The sequence below is a fragment of the Hemiscyllium ocellatum genome, chromosome 30 (assembly GCF_020745735.1).
Source record: "Hemiscyllium ocellatum isolate sHemOce1 chromosome 30, sHemOce1.pat.X.cur, whole genome shotgun sequence".
In the NCBI taxonomy this organism is placed as follows: Eukaryota; Metazoa; Chordata; class Chondrichthyes; order Orectolobiformes; family Hemiscylliidae; genus Hemiscyllium; species Hemiscyllium ocellatum.
In genome coordinates, this window is record NC_083430.1 from 11,525,439 (window position 1) to 11,548,497 (window position 23,059).

The following is a 23,059-nucleotide window of genomic DNA, read 5'->3' on the forward strand; positions in this document are numbered from 1 at the left end:
AATTGTACCAGTCTCCACCACTTCCTCTGGCAGCTCATTCCATACACATACCACCCTCTGCGTGAAAATGTTGCCCCTTAGGTCTCTTTTATATTTTTTCCTTCTCACCCTAAACCTATGGCCTCTAGTTTGACTCCCTGACCCCAGGGAAAAGACTTTGTATATTTATTCTATCTATGCCCCTCATAATTTTGTAAACCTCCATTAGGTCACCCCCCCCCCCCTGCGACGCTCCAGGGAAAACAGTCTCAGCCTGTTCAGCATCTCCCTATAGCTCAAATCGTCCAACCTTGGCAACGTCCTTATAAATCATTTCTGAAGCCTTTCAAGTTTCACATCTTTCTGATAGGAAGGAGTCGGCACATCAAGTTTCATTGCACAGACTTGAACATATTATGTGGGATGTGTGTGCCATTGTCAGGTGAGATGTAAAACCACAGAACAGCAGAGAGCAGTTCTTCTGTTTTCCTTTTGGACTTCACCCGACATAAGCAGGTTATCTGATGACTTGCATCATTGTTGTTTGTGGGATTTTGTTGTGCTTAAGCTGGCAGCTTCAATTTCTTATATTTCTTAAAACATACTTCTTTGGCATGAGGAAGGTCTAAATATGACTGTAAGTTATTTCTAAGGTGCCTTTTGTGTGGATTATTTATATTTTGCAGGTCATTTTTATGAATGGGCAGTTTATCCCTATCTAGTAAGGATCATTAAGCTGTTCCTAGAAGATCATTCACATTTTAAGGAAACTTATCTTTGAAACAGCCCTATGTTAGAAATAATTAGTTGACTGGGAATTCTGGAGGTAGTTCAAGAGAGAACAAAACAGTCAAATGTATTTTATGAATTCAAAGACTTTAGAATGCAGATAATATGATGGTACAGAAATTTGAGCATGGGAATTGCCAAGACACCCAATATTGTCAGCATGCCCAGTGTCAGAGTACCCAAACTTCCATTTTAAATTAATTGTCTCCCATGATCTGGTTGCGATTCATGGTTGCATTCTAACTGCATAATGCCTGTATTGATTCAGAACAGAATAAAAGATTTTATTAATCATTTGGACACCATTTCCTTTTGTAACTCTTCTGTACGATATTCATGCCCCAGTGTTCATCAACATCTACCTTTCCTTTTCATCCTCCAACACGTGGATTCCTGTTCCAAGTTTGTGCCTTGTGTATGCCTCTGACAGTAGGAAAATATAAACTATCCTTTGCCTGGTACATTGGCTTTTATTCCATGAGTGTAGGACTACAAGGAAAAGTAAGTCTTGCTGTATTTGTACGGAGCTTTGGTGAGACAAACCTGGAGTACTCTGTGCAAGGAAGGATATATTTGACTTGAAGTAATACAGCAAATACTAACTGGCTTGGGTTCTGGGAAGAGAGGCTTGAGTGTGATTGCAGGCTGAATAAATTGGGTGCATTCTCTCTACAGTTCAGAAGAATGAGAGATGATCTGATTTAGAATATTCAAATTCTGAAGGGCTTTCACTTCAAGGGGAGGCAGTGGCCTAGTGGTACTAATTCTGGACTAATTCCAGAGACCCAGCTAATATTTTGGGAACCCAGTTTGAATCCCACCATGGCGGATGGAAAAGAAATGTTTAGAAGTAAGAGTTTAATGATGGCCATGATTCCATTGTCCATTGTTGGAAAAACCCATCTGGTTCACTAATTGTTTTTCAGAGAAGGAGACTGCAATCCATACTTGGGCTGGCCTACATGTGACTCCAGACTCTCAACAATGTGGTTGCCTCTTAACTGCCCTTTTGGAATAGGCAATAAATGCTGACTGAGTCAGGGATGCTCTGATTCCCTGAATCAATTTTTTTTTCAACGTTGTTTCCCTTGGCTGCAGAATCTTGTACATGGGAGTGAGCCTTCAGATAAAGTGTTGATCATTGAAGGCTGAGATGAGGAGAAATGCCTTCCTTCAAAGGATTAGGAATCTTTTAACTTATCAGCCCCAGAATGTCTTGGATGTCCTATCATTGTATAACTTTGAGGCTAAGATAGACAATGTTCAAAATTTGTGAGAAGATTTGTAGCTCGGGTACTCATTATGGTTCTGTTCGCCGAGCTGGGAATTTGTGTTGCAGACGTTCCACATCCATGAACACCAACCAGACACGAAATGACACGACCAGCTATCCTTAGTAGCCACACATGCAGATGACAAGCAACATGAATTTGACTGGGACAACACTACTATTATAGGACAATCCAAACAGAGAACAGCCGGGGAATTCCTAGAGGCATGGCACTCATCTACAGATTCAAACAATAAGCACATCGACCTGGACCCAATATACCGACCACTGCAGCAGACAGCTGGAACTGACAACCGGAAGCGGCAGAGACAAACCACTATAAATGGCGGAGGAAAGGTTATAGAAATGCTTCACAGGATGCTCCCAAGCACTGAGGATGTCACCTAGACAGGGGATGAAACGTCTGCAACACAAATTCCCAGCTCAGCGCGCAGAACCACAACAATGAGATCGACAACATTTTGATCTCCCAGGAAATCCAGAGGTAATGAGAGTGGAAATGGAAAGTGGAGATGAAGGAGATAATCAGATATGATCATGTTGAATGGCAAAGCAGGTTTAAGAGGCTCCATACTCCTATCTCTAATACTCTTACAAATCTATTTGGAACAAAAATGCAGTCAGTTACAGCACATCAAACAATGAGTACGAAGAAGCAAAGATGAAATTCATGTGGGTGGTGCTTGCAGGAGGATTATATTTTGACATCAGTGCAGTTGCTGCTTAGGAGAGGAAAAGATGAGGTGTGGACCCCATGATAGAGGGTAAAGGAAAGATTCGTGGTATTTTGTTAATATTCCTAAAACTTGAGAAAGTAAATGAAAATGGAATAATTTTGGAGTCATTCATGACAAGGCAGCTTGACCCAGTGGAATGCTTTTCCTGTGCAACACAGGATGTGTAGGATGCTCTATTGACCATGGTGACCACATATACAAGGGGCTTCTTCAGTTGAGACTACTGGAACTCCATCTAGTGAATCGTGAGCAGTGGCTGGAGTCACTATGGAATATCTGCAAGTTGAGATCTTTGTGGACAGTGCAGTTTACAGTGAGGTGGTCACATCACAGCTTAGAAATTGCACAGGCAGAAATGGAACGAGTGACCACCATACAGTAAAAGTTTCAGGCAGATAATGGAGGAGTACCCTAGTGCTATCTCTCTCTTCAGTTTTGGACAAAGGTACCTGATGAAGGAGCAGTGCTCTGAAAGCTAGTACTTCCAAATAAGACTATAACCTGATGTGTGATTTTTTTTAACTTTGTCCACCCCAGTCCAACATCGGCACCTCCACATCTTCAGTTTTGGATATTGTTAAGAGAAGTGGTTTACCAGGGGAATGCAGTGCAAGTCAAGTCTGTAGCATCAGGGATGGTGAAACTGCACTGGGGAGGAGGGTGACGAGAAAGAAAAGAATGGAATAGCAATAGGTGATGGGGAATTTGATCATTCGGGAGCAGAACTGGGTGTGCTTTTGCCTCCTTGGTGCCAGGGTGAATGATGTCACCCAGCATCTTCACGATATTCTAAAGAGAGAGGGAGGTACCAATGGTATATGTTAAAATAGGGATGGGCTCCTGCAATCAGAATTTGGGAGCCAGGAAATAAATTAAAAAGCAGGACCTCAATTGTGAGAATCTCAAGATTACTGCCAGTGACACATACTGGTGAGATCATGAATAAGAGAATACACTGAATGGACCTGTGGCTGGAAGGATGGTGTAGGTGGGAGGGATTTAGATTCTAGAAGTTGGATGGGTTGAACTCAAGTCTGATTTGGACCAATGTTCTTGTAGGGCTCTTCTGTGGTGTAATGGGGGAAGGTTTTAAACCAGACTAACAGGTTGGGAACCTAAATGCGAGACAATGCTGAGGGAACAAAAATGGAAATGAAAGATAGAAAAGTAGAAAGCAAACGTGAAAGGCAAAGGAAACAAGGACTATCTGCAAATAGGGCTGGGCTATAAGAAAGTTGTAATAATATGAAAAACGCAAATCTAAAGGTACTATATCTGAAAGCACCGAGTATTTTGAATAAGGCAGACAAATTAACAGTGCACATAAATACACAATATACAATCAATACTTGATCGCGGTTATAGACACATGGTTATGGGATGACCAAGGCTGGGAAGTGAACATCCAAGGGTATTCACTCTTTAGGAAGGACAGAAAAGCAGAACGAGAGGTGAGGTTAGGAAAAAATTAAATCAATGTAATTGTAAAAAAGGATATTGACAAAATAATCTAGGTGGAGCTAAGAAAGCACAGGGGTGGGGGTTGTTTGTAGACCAGCAATCAGATGTGGTGAGGTAGGGTTGGCATTAAACAGGAAATTAGAGGTGAGTGCAACAGGTCTGTTGCACTAATCATGGGATAACTTTAATCTGCATTGAATCTTGGCATACCATGCTTACCACTACCATACTGAGGCAAATACATTCCTGAAGTGTAAACAAGACAGGTTTTTTAAAGCCAGTATATAGAAGATATGATGTTCAACTCCGTCACAACTCAAATTGTGTTTTGTGCAGTGAGAGGGTTAATTAACAATCTTGTTGAGAGATCCTGTAGGAAAATATGGCCGTAACATGACAGAATTCTTCACTGAGGTAGAAAATGGAGCAGGTGACAGTAAAGTCTACAGATGCTGGAGATCAGAGTTCAGAGTGTGATGCTGGAAAAGCACAGCAGGTCAGGCAGCATCCAAGGAGCAGGAAAATTAACATTTCGGGCCGGAGCCTTTCATCAGGAATGAGGCTGGGAGCCACCGAGGTGGAGAGATAAATGGGTGGGGCTGGGCAGAAGGTAGCTGAGAATGCAATAGGTGAATGGAAGTGGGGGGTCAAAGTGATGTCAGTGAGGAGGGTGGAGCAGATAGGTGCGAAGGAAGATTGACAGGTGGGACAGGTCATGAGCTGGCAGGTTGGAACTGGGGTAAGGTGTGGAAGGGGAAATGGTGGGATATAGAGCAGGTAATGTTCAAATTGTAGGTTTTTAACATCATTAACCTCTTTTTTGACTCTCTTGACCACCTTCTCTACACGTTGACTATTTGACAAACATTTTTCAATGTAATACTGGTCTTATTCAAGACGTGAGTTTATGTGCAATATTATCCCATCCAAGGTCACACTCTACAGTTGTGTGGCTTATCTTTGAATGGAAAGAAGCAAACTATCTCTTTCTGTCTTTTCCCAGGCTCTCTAAGATGTTTAGAAAAAACACATTATGCTGTCAAGCTCGAAGAATATTAACACTACCATAAAGATTATTAGCCAAATATAATGACTTGGCTTTTGACCAAGCTAATTTCAAAACTATCTTGTTAGCATAAGTTCTTTGATTAATGATAGAACTGAGTGATGACCTTTCTGAGGTGGGGGGGTTAATTTTAAGTGATTGCCAAGAGCCTTGGATTCTTTTAGCTCCGTTTCTCTTTATGTCTCTTCTCACATTGTGCTGGAAAAAAACAGATTGGTTTTGCTAGACAAACAAGATTATTGGCTGTTTCCTGCAGCAGATGCACAATCTTGAAATCACCCTTGTTAAAAAATGGAAGTATAAATCAACTATTTTTTCTATCTTCAAACTCATTTGGTTCATGGTGCATGTATGTTGTTGCAAGACAGGATGATAGTGAATACTCTATCCAAGGTGGGAATGAAGGGAATTTAACTGGAACAGTGTATGGTGAATAGTGACCCCTGCCATCTTCCTGCCCTGATTAAGTCCGAGCAAGGAAGTATTATGGACAGCCTTACTGCACTGCCAACAATTGAAACCCTGAACCGGGCAATTAGTTCACATCACTGCTGCTGGCAGGATACTTGCCACATGGGAAGCCCAACCTCTCTCAGATTGAACTCTGAGCAATAATCATTTGAGCAGCACCTTATCAAATGTCCTCTGAAAATCCAAATATGTTACCTTTCAGGTGCCCCTTTATCAACTTTGCTTGTTATATCATCAAAAAATTGCAATAAATTTGTCAAATATGATTTCCCTTTTATAAAACCATGTTGATTTTGTTTGATTGAGTTAAGCTTTGCTAAATGGCCTACTATTTCTTCCTTAATTATCAACACCAGCATATCCCCAATGACAGATGTTGAGCTAACTGATGTTGAGTTTCCTACTTTCTGTCTCCGTCCCTTCAAGAGCATCACATTAGCAGTTTTCTAATCTGTTGGAATCCTCCTAGAATCCAGTGAGGTTTGGACTATTTCAATTAATGCCTCCACTAGCCTCTAAAACCCTTGAGTGCAGACTAGAAGGTCCTGACAACTTGTCTTTTTCCAGTTTCATTAGTTTGTCAAATAGTTTGCCTGTTGTGATAGAGATTTTCCCTCCCATTAGCACCTTGCTTGCCTCTTATCTTTGGGACATTCATACTTGTCTCCATTGTAAAGAACTTGTAAAATGTTGGCTTAAGTTATCTGCCATTTCCCTGTTTCCCATTATTAATTCTCCAGTTACATCCTCCCAAGGGTGTCACACTTAATTTAGCTACTTTCTTTTTTTATACCCATGTTTGTACTTGTTATTTGTTATATTTCTTGACAATTTACTTTCATAATCAGCATTCTCCCCCTTTGTTACATTTTAATCATCCACTGCTAGTTCCAAAAATAAATCCCAATCCTCTAGTCCAGTACCAATTTGTGCCAATTTGTATGCTTTACTTTTTTGTTGCCTTTGTCAACCATGCATGTTTCATCCTTCTGACTGAGTTCTCCTTTTTGACTGAAATACAATTTTGCTAACCATTATGAAATATCTGCTGAAGTATGCTCCTTTGCAGACTTTGTTTTTAGTCTGTTTTCTAGCTCATTTTAGAATGTTTCTTCATATATCTGTAATTGCCTTATTAAAGTTGAGGACGTTGGTTTGAAATCGAAGTTGCAGTCCCTGAAACTGAATTTGACATTCAACTATGTTGCTATATTGTATTCGCAAACTGCGCCGCACCACCCCAGAAGATCCTTATCTATGGGATCTTTAATTAATCCTAATTACACATTACTGAGTCTAAGGTAACCTGTTCCCAAGTAGGTTCTGCAACATAATGCTCTAAGAAGCAATTCTTGAAGCATTCTAGGTTTTTTTTTCCATATCAGCTTTGCCCACCTGATTTGTACAGTCAGTATCCAGATTAAAATCACCTATGACCATTGCAGTGCTCTTCTTACCTGCCTCCATTCTTTCCTGAATTATACTTTATCCTGCAGTGAGACAATTAATTCTTTGTCGACCAATAGCAACTCCCACCCATGACTTCTTTCCCATTACATTCCACATAATGATCTCTTTTACCAATAGCATTATTCACTGTTGTCTTGATAAACTCCTTATTTACAAAGCTATACAATTCTTTCTCCTTTTGCCTATTCTTCTGGAATATTGAATAGCCTTGAATATTGAGTTAACCATCTTGACTGTACAGTAAGCATGTATCCAAAATAACAAGCAAGTCATATTAATTTATTTATATTTGTGCCATCAACTCATTATCTTGTGACAAATGCTGTGTGCATTCAGATAAAGAGCCCTAAGCTTCTATTTTTTACTATTATTCCTGTCTTTGGTTAGCAGTCTGGAATTGGCCAATTGGCAATTGAGGAATTATGGACAGTTTCTCCTCTTTACAATTTCTTTAACGGCCGTATGAGGAATGTTGCTAAAATGTTTTAACGTTTGGTGGCTGCTTTTTACAAGCAAAAAGTATTTTCCTTTGTAAACCAGAGTTCATCATTTTCATATTGTCAGTAGATGTTGTACAAAACCAATTTTTACCCCTTAACTGACTGCTGTTACAAACTGTATTGTTAAAAGACAGTTGGGTTCAGCACATTGGGAGTTAAGTGACCAAGCCTCCTTGAAAGGAGTAGGAGGGGTTGGAACCTGTTGCCATTGAGAAAAAATCCTGCATTAGGGATAAGTAGCACACACCAGAGGTTTAAGTGGGAAGTCATTAATGCTTCTTACAGGATAGGGTTAAGTTGAATTTCTAAGTCTTTTTTTTAGACTTTTTCTATCTCATTTCATAAGTAGTTTGCTCTTCAGTCCTATCAGGAGTTACCTGAAGAGTTGGTTGTCCAGTTAGCTGACTGTGACTTTTGAGTAGTTTCTGAAAAGTTACTAAATCTATTTGCTTGATTATAGCAATCATCTTTAGAACATTGAACATAGAACAGTACAGCACAATACAGGCTCTTTAGCCCACGATGTTGTGCCTAGCATTTATCTTATTCTAAGATCAACCTAATCTACACACCTCTCAATTTACTTCTGTCCATATGCTTGTCCAGCAGTCGCTTAAATGTCCCTAATGTCTCTGACTCTACTACTGTTGGCAGTGCATTCCATGAACCCACCACTCTACATAAAGAACCTACCTCTGACATCTCCCCTATACCTTCCTCCAATCACTTAAAAATTATGACCCCTCGTGACAGCCATTTCTGCCCTGGGGAAAAGTCTCTGGCTGTCTACTCTACCTATTCCTCTCATTACCTTGTACATCTCTATCAAGTCACCTCTCTTCCTTCTTCTCTCAAGTGTGAAAATTCTGAGCTCACTCAACCGCTCTTCATAAGACAAACTCTCCAATCCAGGCAGCATCCTGGTAAATCTCCTCTGCACCCTCTCTGAAGCATCTACAGCCTTCGTACAATGAGGTGACCAGAACTGGACACACTATTCCAAGTGCAGTCTAATCAAGATTTTATAGAGCTGCAGAAAAACCTTGCAGCTCTTAAACTCAATTCCCCTGTTAATGAAAGCCAAAATACCATATGCCTTCTTAACCACCTTGGGTGGCAACTTTGAGGGATTGATGTACATGGACCTCAAGATGCCACTGTTCCTCCACACTGTCAAGAATCCTGTCTTTAACCTTGTATTCAGCATTCTAATTCAACCTTCCAAAATGAATAATTTTGCATTTATCCAGGTTGAACTCCATCTGCCACTTCTCAGCCCATTTCTGCATCCTGTCAATGTCATATTGCAGGCTGCAACAGCCTTGACACTATCTACAACACCGCTGACCTTTGTGTCTTTGGCAAACTTACCAACCCACCCTTCCACTTCTTCATCCAAGTGCACTTACAAAAACTACAAAGGGCAGAGGCCCAAGAACAGATTCCTCTGGGACACTACTGGTCACCAGTCTCCAGGCGGAATGCTTTCCATCCACAACTGCTCGCTGTCTTCTTTCAGCCAGCCAAATTTCCCTGTGTCCCATACCTCCTAATTTTCTGAATGAACCTACCATGGGGAACCTTATCAAATGCCTTACTGAAATCCACATACATCACATCCACTGCTCAACCTTTGTCAATTTGTCTCATCCCGTCTCTCTCCATGACCATGGTTAAGGTGAGGCAGTTGTGGCCACTGTCACCAAAATGCTGTCCTACTGAGAGATCTGACACCTGGCCTGGCTCATTGCTTCGCACCAAATCCAATATGGCCACCCCCCCCAGCTGGCTTACATACATATTGAGTCAGGAATCCTTCCTGGGTGCACCTGACAAAATCGGCTCCATCCAGACCATCTGCTTAAAGGAGGTTCCAATCAATATTGGGAAGTTGAAGTCACCCATAACAACAACTCTGTTACATCTGCTGTCCAATATATTCTTCCTTCTCTCTGCTGCTATTGGGGAGTCTATAGAAAACACCCAATAAAGTGACTGCTCCTTTTCTGTTACTGATTTCCACCCACACTGACTCAGTAGACAAACCCTCCTCAACAAACTTTTTTGCAGCTGTGATGCACTCTCACAATTTCTCTTTCCTCCCCTCCTTGTTCTTTTTAAAAGATCTAAACCCTGGAACATCCAACAACTATTCCTGGCCCTGTGAAATCTATATCTCCATTATAACAACAACATCGTAGTTCTAAATTCATCACTCTTATTCCTGATGCTCCTTGCATTGAAACAGATATACTTTAACGCATGCCTTTGCTCTATTAACTGTGTATCCTTCCTGACAGACTCTCTGCATTTTATTTCTGCCTGTTCAACATCTACCCTCTCCTCTGATCTGTAGCTCTGGTTGCCATCCCCCTGCCAAATGAGTGCTCTAGGAAATCACCCACCCAGGACATTCGTGCCCCTCCAGTTTAAGTGCAACCCGTCCTTCACATACAGGTCCTACCTTGTTCAGAAGGTACCCCAATGATCTATGTACCTGAAGCCCTCCCTCCTGCATCAGCTCTGTAGCCACGCATTTAGCTGCACTCGGTCCCTGTTCCTCGCCTCACATGCACATGGCACCGGTAGTAATCCTGAGACTATTCCGATGCTTGTCCTGCTTTTTAGCTTCCAAACTAACTCCCTGAAATCACTTTTTAGATCCTCATCCCTTTTTCTGGCTATGTCATTGCTGCCAGTGTGCACCACGATTTCTGGCTGCTCACTCTCCCCCTTCAGAATCTTGCAGACTCAATCAGAGACATCCCGGACCCTGGCATCTGGGAGGCAACATACCTTCCGGGAGTCCCGTTTGCGACCACAGAATCTCCTGTCCATTCCTCTAACAATTGAATTTCCGACATTAGCACTTTTCTATTTTCCCCCACTTCCCCTGTGAGTCACAGAACACGGCTCAGTACTAGAGACCTGTCTACGATGGCTTTCCCCTGGTAGGTGTCCCCCCCTCCCCCCAACCCCCAACAGTATCCAAAACAGTACACTTATTATTGGGGGGGAACGGCCACAGGGGATCCCTGCACTGCCTGCAAGTTCCCTTTCTGTCCGCTGACTGTAACCCATCCACCTTTTTCCTGTACCTCAGGTGTAGCTACCTCCCTGTAACTCCTCTCAATAATCCCCTCAGCCTCCCAAATGATTCAAAGTTCATCCAGCTCCAGCTCAAGTTCCCTAACGCGGTTTCCGAGGAGCTGGAGTTGGGTGCACTTCCCACAGATGAAGTCAGCGGGAACACTAGTGGTGACCCTTAACTCCCACATTCTACAGGAGGAGCATGCAACTGCTATAACATCCAATCCCACTGTTCTAAATTCCCAAAGAGACTATTGGAAAAAAAGACTAGTAACCTTATTGAGTTGGCACATTGAACCTTTTTCTTTGGTTAGAAGAGGAAGTAGTGTTTTGGATAAAGCAACTGCTCAAATATTTTACCTTACTGACTCAGTGTCCTGTGTCTGCTCTTGTTCAGCATGCGCTTTGCCTATTCAAAAGGTAAGTTTTTAAAGGATCAATTTACCTTCCAGGCAACCCCCCGTTCTCACTCTCAATGCCCCCGCCACTGCTGTGAAAATTGAGCTTTGTTGGCATGTTGAATGTGTTTTTAAATAATAGTCATACTATCAAAATCAATGCGTTACATTACATTAAATTCTGAAAATGTTAGTCAAACATGGTTTATATTTTACAGATTCAGAGTGATCTTCATTTATCTGTCCATAATTTTCCAAGTGTTGATCAATTTTGTACTGGAGTATTGTCTCTTAAAAAAGTCTTCCAACCTCAGAATAAACTGATGAGCCTGTAGCTGTTAGGTTTATTCCATTCCTTCTTATTTGCAAACCTCCAGCGTTCCAGATCCAAGGGTCACTATGGCCTGAGCCTTATTTTCACCCTTCTCCCATTAATCTCAGATTCTAATCACTCTACTCTGACATGACCCCATTCACCATGGAAAGAAAGGCTCTGCCAAGGTCTTCTGCACCCTTCTTCTCCCAGTGAAAAATTGAAAGGAACAGTGGAACATCTTTCTAATTACATGTATGCTATTCATCCTTCACTGGTGGGCCTTCCAAATGTTAATGTCCCTCAGGTGATCTGATCTACAGCGGACTCTGTCACTAATAGCATTGATCGACACAGCGTTAAACACTTTGATTTGGAATCTGCTCCACGTTCCCTCTGCAGGTGTGAGTTCAAGGATGCAAATAAACCTCTTCCAGACAACAAGAGTGTGAAAGGCAGGGTCATTTATATAGTTGCCTGGATACAGTCATTTCCTTTAAAGAGGTACTTGGAATTAGTTTGAACTCTGCAGGCTAACGTCATCTGCTGCACCTGAGCCCAGTAATACTGAGATCAGACAGAGGGTGGATAAGAATGAAATCATATAAACCCATCAGCTGTTTTGTTTAGTAATTGGATTTGAATTTTCAGAAACTTGTTTTTTATAATCATGATGTTTGCTTTCTCCTGTGGGAGTGGGTGAGTCCTGTTGTTTCCATTTAGCATATTTCTGAAGTGATTTAATTATTCGGCAAGGACGCATTGTTTCCTGGTGATCACCTGAAATAGTGTGATCACCTCAAATAGAATGTTGCTGTAAATATTCTAAATGATGAATTAGGCATTTTTTCTGCTTTTCAGTTTATACCAATTCCTCAGTTTTACAATATAACAAGGAATTCTCTAAAATTTCAGATGCAAACGCACAATTTGGCGGGTCTTGAATGGTTGATGTATGTGAATATAAAGTGCTATGGAAAATAATAAGGTCAAAGTTCTGATATTTTTATGGATCAAGAGAGTATATGGGAGGGACAGATTAAGAATTATAGCAATGCTTTTGACACAGGAAATGACTATACAGAATTTTAAAGAATTTTCCAGATGTTAATTATGTAAACTTGCTTTTTATTGTTTAGTTACGAACAAATTTTAGAATGTCCATTGGGGGAGGAAAGAAGTGGTTGTGCTTATTTAAACCACGGTTTATTTGGCCCGTCTTGTATTCTCACTTCAGCCCACAGGCCAAGAGCAGTTTGCACATTTATACTGATTAGGGCAACATTGCTGCTAGCTATTAACTGTTTGCTCGTGCGCCACAGGTCCTACCATGTTGTGGTGACCAGAGTTAAATGTAGCATTCCCAGTGCGGTCTAACCAATCCATTTTAAAATCTGTAATGTAACCTCTGCATGCTTGTCTTCTGGCTTTACACACAAGCACTCTTTTTTTAAAATTGATGCAAACCTTAAATTGTCTTGATTTTTGAACCAGTTCACCCTATCCTGGGCCTCCTTCTGTACTGTACTGATTTTGTGATTTATTTCTACTTATAACCTAATATTCTTGAATCAATATGCATCACTTCGCGTTCGTTTGAGCAATTTAATTTGATGTGTGTTTACTCAGTTGCAAAATTTATCCCTCTGCTAAACTGTTAATGTCACTGTTTTTAGTATCAGCAATATTGATGAGGTTTTGATTTCTATATCTAGTTTGTTGAAAAATTTTGCTGCGCAGTTCCGAAGCAAGAATTGATCAGCCATACACACATTCTTGTGTTTATTAAGCCCAAATGCAGCCAATACATTAATGTTCACTGTTGAAGAATCTGTCACAACTAGCTGAGGAGAGGGATTTTGTTCCCTTTTTAATGCTTTTTGATTGGTCACAACAAATATTTCCATTTAGCATAGAGCTATCACACTTCATTAAAGTGTAGTTTGCTAGAAAATGGAGGAGCCAATTACCAAGGTTCCCTTGAGTGAAAGAAAGAGGAAGTTTAGCTTTATTACTACCTGAGAAGAAATAATAAAAATTTTTTAAAATATTTAAAAATTGGGCACACACAAACACAAATGAGGTTAAAAGGGAAAATGTCTGCTCTCGTTAGGGGGAATAATGTTTACACAGTTTAAGTCTTTGGAGCCCTTAAGTTTGGAGCCCAGCCATTCATAACCTGAGGCTACAATATTTAATATGGGACTTCAATATTGTGGCCATTACGGAGACATGGATAGAGCAGGGACAGGAATGGCTGTTGCAGGTTCCGGGATTCAGATGTTTCAGTAAGAACAGAGAAGATGGTAAAGGAGGAGGTGTGGCATTGTTGCTCAGGGACAATATTGCAGTTGTAGCAAGGATGTTTGGGGACTCGTTAACTGAGGTAGTATGGGCTGAGGTTAGAAACAGGAAAGAAGAAGAAGACACCATGCTGGGAGTTTTCTATAGGCCTCCAAATAGTCCCAGAGATGTAGAGGAAAGGATAGCAAAGATGATTCTCGATAGGAGTGAGCAAGGCAGGGTAGTTGTCATGGGGGACTCAGCTATCCAAATATTTACTGGGATCACTACAGTAAGAGTACTATAAAAGGGTCAGTTTTTGCAGGAGGGCTTCCTGACACAGTATGTAGACAGGCCTACAAGGGCGAAGTACTAAATCTAAAGTGGCTGGGTAACGAGCCTGGCCAGGTTTTAGATTTGGAAGTAGGTGAGCACTTTGGAGACAGCGAACACAATTCTGTCAGGTTTACTTTAGTGATGGAAAGGGATAGGTCTACTCCATCGAGCAAGAGTTACAGCTGGGGTAAGGGAAATTACGATGCAATTAGGAAAGATTTAGTGAGCGTAGAATGGGGAAGAAAACTGCAGGGGATGAACACATTAAAAATGTGGAGCTTATTCAAGGAAACGTTCCTATGTGTCCTAGATAAGTATGTATCTGTCAGGCAGAGAGGAAGATACAGAATGCATGAGCCGTAGTTTACTAAGGAAGTGGAATCCCTGGTCAAGAAGAAGGAGGCTTATGTTAGGACAAAATGTGAAAACTCAGGGCGCTTGAGGGTTACAAGGAAGTCAGGAAAGACCTAAAAAGAGAGATCAGAAGAGCCAGGAGGAGACATGAGAAGTTGTTGGCTGATGGGATCAGGGTTAACCCTAAGGCTTTCCATAGGTATGTCAGGAATAAAAGAATGACGAGAGTTAAATTAGGGCCAATCAAGGATAATAGTGGGAAGTTGTGTGGAGTCAGAAGAGATAGGGGAAGCACTAAATACATATTTTTCAACAGTGTTCACTATAGAAAATGAAAATGTTGGTGAGGAAGAGGCAGGGATACTTGCATCTAGACTAGAAGAGATTGAGGTTCACAAGGAAGAGGTATTAGAAATACTGCAGAGTGTGAAAATAGACAAGTCCCCTGGGCCAGATGGGATCTATCCAAGGATCATCTGGGAAGCCAGGGAGGAGATTGCTGAGCCTTTGGCATTGATCTTCAAAACATCATTGTCTACAGGAATAGTGCCTGAGGACTGGAAGATAGCAAATGTGGTTCCCTTGTTCAAAACAGGTAGTAGAGACAACCCTGGTAATTACAGACCAGTGAATCTCACTTCAGTTGTTGGTAAAGTGTTGGAAAAGGTTATAAGAGATAAGATTTATAACCATCTAGAAAAGAATAATATGATCAGGGACAGTCAGCATGGTTCTGTGAAGGGTAGGTCGTGCCTAACGAATCTTATTGAGTTTTTTTGACAAAGTGACCAAACAGGTAGATGAGAGTAAACCGGTTGATGTGGTGTATATGGATTTCAGCAAGGTGTTCGATAAGGTTCCCCACAGTAGGCTATTATACAAAATGCAGAGTAATGGGATTGTGGGAGACATAGCAGTTTAGATCAGTAATTGACTTGCTGAAAGAAAACAGAGGGTTGTAGTTGATGGAACATGTTCATCTTGGTGTCCAGTTACTAGCGGCGTACCGCAAGGGTCGGTGTTGGGTCCGCTGCTGTTTGTCATTTTTATAAATGACCTGGGTGAGGGCTTGGCAGGATGGGCTAGTAAATTTGCGGATGACACTAAGGTCGGTGGAGTTGTGGATAGTGACGAAGGATGTAGTAGGTTACAGAGAGACATAGATAAAATGCAGAGCTGGGCTGAGAGGTGTCAAATGGAGTTTAATGTGGACAAGTGTGAGGTGATACACTTTGGACGGAGTAATCGGAATGCAAAGTACTGGACTAACGGTAAGATTCTTGGGAGTGCAGATGAACAGAGAGATCTGGGGGTCCATGTACACAGATCCCTGAAAGTTGCCACTCAGATTGACAGGGTTGTTAAGAAGGCATACAGTGTTTTGGCCTTTATTAATAGAGGGATTGAGTTCCAGAACCAGGAGGTTATGCTACAACTGTACAAAGCTCTGGTACGGCCACACTTGGAGCACTGTGTACAGTTCTGGTCACTGCATTATAAGAAGGATGTGGAAGCTTTGGAAAAGGGTGCAGAGGAGATTTACTAGGATGTTGCCTGGTATAGAAGTAATGTCTTATGAGGAAAGGCTGAGGGCCTTGATGCTGTTCTCGTTAGAGAGAAGAAGGCTGAGAGGTGACTTAATAGAGACATACAAAATAATCAGAGGTTTAGATAGGGTGGACAGGGAAGGCCTTTTTCCAAGTATGGGGGCGGCAAACACGAGGGGACGCAACTTTAAAGTGAGGGAAGATGGGTATAAGACAGATATCAGAAGTAGTTTCTTTACTCAGAAAGTAGTAAGGGTATGGAATGCTTTGCCTGCAACGGTAGTAGATTTGCCAAGTTTAAGTGCATTTAAGTCGTCATTGGACAGGCAAATGGACGTACATGGAATAGTGTAGGTGGGATGGGCTTCAGATTAGTATGACTGGGCGGCGCAACATCAAGGGCCGAAGGGCCTGTACTGCGCTGTAATGTTCTATGTTCTATGTTAATAGTTGACCTGTGTCCTCAGCAGTAGGGGAATCTGTAGATGTCATTGAGTTGTTGGTGATTGGTTGTTTTCCAAGGTTATTATTTCACCAGTTGCCGAATTCCAAGATAATGAGAGATATAGGGCGAGAGTTCCAGTTCATGGCACAATTTCATGTTTCTTTCTGTTCTGCTGCTCAAAAGCAGCTGCTGAAGTACAATTTCCTGTGTATTTCAGAATCTCCCGCCATTGTCTTTGCAAGTTGGTGAATTGGAAGGTAAATCTTTCATTTCTCAACATGTAAAATTATCATACAAGTGTGAGCTAAATAAGACATGCATGTTTCTTGATGGTAACTCAGATGCCTGCTTTCAGTGTCTTTCAATGAAAATGGTACTTCTAGTGCGGATAGCTCCATTTATTCCATTGTGGTCATCCAATGTTTGCCTCAATCTATACCCAGAGGACCATTGCGGCCATTTTAGATTCATGTTATTTTCTTTTGAAACCATTTTAGTCCCAGAAAAGTATAAAGTCTAACAACCAAATGTTGGAAATTAATATTCAGTGGACCATACGTATCAGTACTGTAATATATTTAGTAGTGGTGCATTGTACAAAATATAGCATATATGTTACATCTGAGCTTCTACTATTCCCCTTGCTATCATTTTGCATAGAAATGGCTTTACGCCTGTGTTGGTGGGTCACTCCCGGTCCTTAACTAATAAAAGTGCTTTCCTACTGCTATCTAGCCCTGCCTGTGCGCCACCTATTCACTCAACAATACTTTGTACGTATTTTTCTGCTGGTGTTGCTGCCACTGCTGCTGCTGCTGCCATCACCGCTATTGCTGCCATTGCTGCTCCCAGTAAGTACTGAGCTGCCTAAAATTTTGTTTTTGTTTATTCCTGTCCTAAGTTAATTCGTTAGCCTGAGTCATTGATTTAATTTTGCACTATTGTCTTTGAACTTGTTAAATTAGTCAATGTCTGTGGTACTAAATAGCCACTTGAGTGAAATAGCATTCCATTTTGCAATCATTTCCTATCCTTTAGAAGGTTCACTTCCCTGAAGGGTTTAAGAGAACTGTTTAAATTTTTACAATAATCCAACAGCTTTCCTGTTCATTGATTTGTTTTTCCTGATTCTAATTTATAAATATTCAAATAAGATACATTTATTTTCAGAGCTCCCTCTGGTGAGGTTTATGCATTTGTCCCATACATTTCAGTGACCTGGACTTGGAGAGGATTCCAGTGTCCCTGTCTGATGGCCAACAATTGATTTGGGTATGCAGGATGTTGTGAGAATGCCAGATGAGAACAGGGTGAAGGTGGCTACAGATGCCTTTTGCAGTCCAGCATCCCCTGCTTGTTTATTAATATCAGGGTTCCATAGCAGGTTCCTCATTTGAGTTTCTCAGCTACTTGTTCCATATTGCCAGTGCTGTTGTAAGCACTTTTTGTTTTCCCTTCTGCTGCACCCATTATAAATTTTCCGATGTGTCTCTGAAGAATTGAAGTAATTGCTAACACTGTTTGTTAATTCATTAATGGGATGTGGCATCAGCATTTGTTGCCCACCCCTAGTTTCGCTGGAAAGGGTGGTGATGAGCTGTCTTCTTGAACCACTGAGTTCATAAGGTATGGGAACACCAACAGTACTGCTGAAAGGGGAGTTTCAGAATGTGCCCAGTGACGTGAAGGAACAGTGGCGTAGTTCCATGATGTGTGGACTGGAGGGGAACTTCCAGTTCATTTCCCACTGCAGCAGTTGCCCTTCACCTTGTGATTTAGAAAGTGCTGTCAAATGAGCAGAGGTGTATAGTTATAATGCATCTTGTACATGGTAGACATTGCGACCATAGTGTGTCAGTGATGAAGAGAATGAATGGTGAAGTTTGTGGATTGGATGCCTTTCAGGTGGGCTGCTTTGTTCTGTAAGATGTCCAGCTTCATGAGTGTGGTCTGAGTTGTGCCTGTTCAAGTATATGGAATGAAGTCCATCACTCCTGACTTTGGTCTTGTAGATGATGTGCATGCATTGGGGGGTACAGGAAGCAAGTTATTCCCTCAGAATTCTGAGCGTGCAACCTGCTTTGGTAGCTATTGCAATGAAATGGGCGGCATGGTGGCACAGTGGTTAGCACTGCTGCCTCACAGCACCAAAAACCCAGGTTCAATTCCCGCCTCAACGACTGTCTGTGTGGAGTTTGCACATTCTCCCCGTGTCTGGGTTTCCTCCGGGTGCTCCGTTTTCCTCCCACAGTCCAAAGATGTGCAGGTTAGGTGAATTGGCCATGCTAAATTGCCCATAGTGTTAGGTGAAAGGGTAAATGTAGGGGAATGGGTCTGGGTGGGTTGCTCTTCAGAGGGTCAGTGTGGACTGAAGTGCCTGTTTCCACACTGTAAGTAATCTAATCTAAAAAAAATTGACTGGTCCAGTTCAGTTTCTGGTCAAGATGATGGTGATATGGTATTCAGTCTTGATAATGCCATTTAATATCAAGGATGAAGGTTAGATTCTCTTTGTTGGAAATGATCATTACCTGGCAATTGTGTGGCAGTAATGTTAATTGCTATGTCTCAGCATCTGGATATTGTCTAGATCTTGCATACGGGATTAGCCTGCTTCAGTATCTCCACTTCTGACCTTATGATGAAGGGAAGGCTATGGTGATTGGACCCAGAGCACAACTTTTGTGGAACTCCTGGAGAGATGATTGACCACTATCACATCCATCTCCCTTTGTGCTCAGTATGACTTCAACTGTTGCAGTGTATTTTTTCCCCTTCAATTCCCTTTGTATCCTGTTTTAATAGGATAAATGCAGCTTTGATGCCCAGTGCAGTCACTCTCACCTCAGCGCTGGACTTCAGCACTTTTGTCTGTATTTGGACCGTGGCTGTAAATGAGGTCAGGAGTGAGTGATTCTGATAGACCTCAAACTAATTGGGCAGATTATTCCTTTAGAAGTTCTGCTTGATAACAATATCAATGATCCTTTCCAACTCATTGTTGATGATCAAGAGTAGACTGATAGGGCAGTAATTGATAGGGTTGGATTTGTCTGACGTTTTGTGTACTGGATGTACCTCGATAACTTTCCACATTGTCAGATTGATGCCAGTGTTGAAACTGTACTGGAGCAGTGTGGCTAGAGTCATTGGTACTAATACCAGACTGTTGTCAGGGATCTTTTCAGTATCCATTGCCTCCACCCATTTCTTGATGTCATGTGAGTGAATCAAACTGGCTAATAACAGGCATCTGTGAGGCTGACCTCTGGAGGAGGCTGAGATAGATCATCTATTTGTCTTCTGGTTGAAGGTAGATGCAAATGCTTCACCCTTGCTATTTGTGGAGCCTCCTCCTCCTATGAGTTGTTAATTGTACATTGCCATTTATGACTGGATGTAGCAAGACTTCAGTTTAACCACAAGTAATTAGATCTGTTCTGTTGCTGTGGAATCACTTAAATGTATTGCATATTTCTTTGTCTATATTGTACCTTTCTCAGATATACACCTCATTTATAAGTATATCTACAGCTGTTCCTGACATGCTGTTCTGCATTTTACATTGAAATAGGATTGATCTCCCTATTTGATAGTACTGTCAGAGTGGCAAAAATGCCAGACCATGACGTTACAAATTGCAACTGAATACAGTTCTCTTGGTGCTGATAGCCCACAGCATCTTGTGGATGCCTGGCTTTGAGTTGCTTGATCTGTTCAAAGGCTGTTACATTGAGCATAGTCATATCATCACACAACATAATGGAGGGTGCCCTCATTGTGAAGATGGCACCTTATCTCCACATGGAGTATGTAGTGTTATGCCTTACTGCTGTTGTCAGGGACAAATGCATCTGGGAAAGGTAGATTAGTGAGGGTGAGGTCAGTTGGGGTTTTCCCTCCAGTTGAATCCCTGAATACCTGCTGCAAATTTCGTTCAGCAACCAGTTACTTAGGACTCAGCTAGCTCAGTCAGTCACAACTTACTGAACCATTCTGTTTGCTTTCTTTTATGTGACCATGCATTTTATGTTTGATTCCAGGCGATTCTGATCTGCTAGCAATTAAACATGGCGGTAAAGAGAAGGACAGTTGCATGTATGAAGATGGCTGTGACCCAACTGCAGGAAAGTAAGACATGTGATACTGTGCATTATGATTATTGAATTAGTATAATTGTGGAAGAGAGCATGCATACTATACTCTCGAATAGAAGTTGGATTGCTATTTCTGAAAAACCAGAAGTGTTTTGAAACTTGAAAGTTAAGTGCTGCAAGTTGTTGAGCTGTGCCAGGCACTGTTGCTTCTTGAAGCAGCAAGATAGAGTACGGGCAGTCCCCAAGTTGTGAACAGGTTCTATTCTTGAAGTAATATGCAAGTCAATTTTGTACACTAGTCAGAACACAATGCAGGGCAGTATAAAGTGTTTGGCTATAATTATAGACCTTTCATATTAGTAACAGAACTTTAACATTATACCCCTATGTGAGATTGCATTTGTCAGACATTCGTAAATAGGGAAATACTATATTTGTGACTTAATGGCACAGAAAATCTCTTAAGTTCAGGAAATTGACCCTGATAACAGCCCTTTCATTTTTTGAGCTGCATTGTGTTAAAATACATAAAGTGCTGGAGGCTGGTACAATTGAAACATTTAAAAGGCATCTGGATGGGTGTATGAATAGGGAGGGTTTAGAGGGATATGGGCCAAATGGTGGCAAATGGAACTAGATTAGAATGGGATATATGGTCGGCATTGGACCGAAATTTCCATGCTGTACATTTCTATGACTCCATGCTAAGGGCAGCAGGATGGAAAGGACCATTCATCATCACCTCTCTCTCTCTCTCTCTCTCTCTCTCTCTCCAGTTCTATTTCTCATTTTCTCTCTTTTTCTGTCTCTCTCTCTCTTTCTCTTTGGTAAAAAGGCAGATTTTTTTGAATATCTATGTCCAGAGGTTAGCTTGTTAGGGTATTGGCATATTGATACTTTATATGTTTTAATGGTGACCAAATTGGATAATGCCGTGGTTAGCCTGTAAACAAAATAATTAAATTAATGCAATTATGATCAGCATTGTACAGTATTCCGTATTTTGTAAAGTGTGAGCTGTAACATTAAGCAAATGCATTATTTTAATTGCATTTTACTGCTCTTCATAGATATTCCTCTGACCTAGAAACATGCTCTGATGCCTCCACTAGTTGCTCTACACATCCTCCTGCAACAAAGTATGTAAGAACAAATAAGAGTCTGTGGGTTTGAATATGATTAAGATATTTATGTTGCTTTCTCTTGAAAGTTTAATTTTTAACTTGTTCTGAAATATTGATCTGATTTGTTTACTTGACATATTGTAATTGCAGTGAGGTGTTTTTTTTTCTCCTTTTAGTACTTTTTTTCCCTGTTTATTCTTTGTAAAAATTGTGCAAGGAAGGATGACAGTTGAGGGTGTCACCTTGTCATGTATGGCATAAGCTAAAAACAACATGCAAAAACTTGCATTGCAACTCTCTTGTGGTCACATCTGCTGGGTCAATTTAAATATTGCAAAGTTGTGCTGTTCTATAACCTACTCTGCACTGGCAATGCTAATAAAGATATTCCAGACAAGGTGGGGCTTCCCATTTTGAAATAGCTAAGTTCTCAGCCTTTGCAGATGCAAATGTTCTTTAGGGGAATATTAAAGAAGGCATTTCTTACAAAAGATTTTGTCAGGGAATTCTAACTGGTAACAACAGGTAAATGTTTAACATCATTTTACTGAAAGATTGCACATCAAAGCTTGTTTCATGAAAATTTATCTGCAACGTATATATGTACAGTGGCAGAAATGTGCAACATGTTATTGAAATGATTAGTCTGTCGTGAAATGTGTATTGACAATACTAATTTAACTGATTTTCACTTTCAGTACTGTGCCCCCCACACTACAGGAAATGTCCTGATATTCTTTTGCTTTCTTTTCAAAATGAAGACAGCTTGCAGTGTTTTCACAGTAGTTTTGACTTGTGTTTTAAAAATGAGCCCGATAGGTATCCATTATGAGTGCTTTAAATTAACTATTTGCTTGGATTTCACCATGGGCACCTACTGGGCTGTTGAGTCACTGAAGTGTAGAAATGACTGAATATTCAGGGATTGACTTGCATTTGGCAAATGAAAATATTTGTAGAGCTTTCACCTGTGACAAATAAATAGGTTGGATAAATCCTACAGTTTGAATAGACTATTTTTGTTATTTGAAAGGAACAGGTCTTTGAAACCAAATGATAATTCTCTAGACAGTTTATTACTCAACAAGCAGAATTACATGGTGATTATCTTATTACTGTTTGTGGGATTTTCTGTCCTTAGATTGGCTGGTGCATTTTTCTTTGTTGTGACATGGGTGAGATTTCAAAAGTACTTAATTAGCTGTAATGACTTTGTGAGATTGTGAAAGGCACATAATTGCAATTCCTTCCCTCTGCCAAAGTGGCATGTGATGGACCTTTAATGTCCTCTACAGTGAGGTATATGAG

General features: G+C 40.9%; 1 protein-coding gene across 4 annotated transcripts in view; it reads left to right on the forward strand.

Annotated features, from left to right (window-relative positions):
- inpp5b (inositol polyphosphate-5-phosphatase B) overlaps positions 1–23,059 on the forward strand; it is a 179,039-nt gene that overhangs the window by 93,472 nt on the left and 62,508 nt on the right. For all 4 annotated transcript variants that reach the window (XM_060847209.1, XM_060847210.1, XM_060847212.1 and 1 more), the window contains 2 exons: positions 20,574–20,661; positions 21,698–21,766. In XM_060847209.1, coding sequence (XP_060703192.1) covers positions 20,574–20,661; positions 21,698–21,766 — 157 coding nt within the window. The remainder of the gene's footprint in view (positions 1–20,573; positions 20,662–21,697; positions 21,767–23,059) is intronic.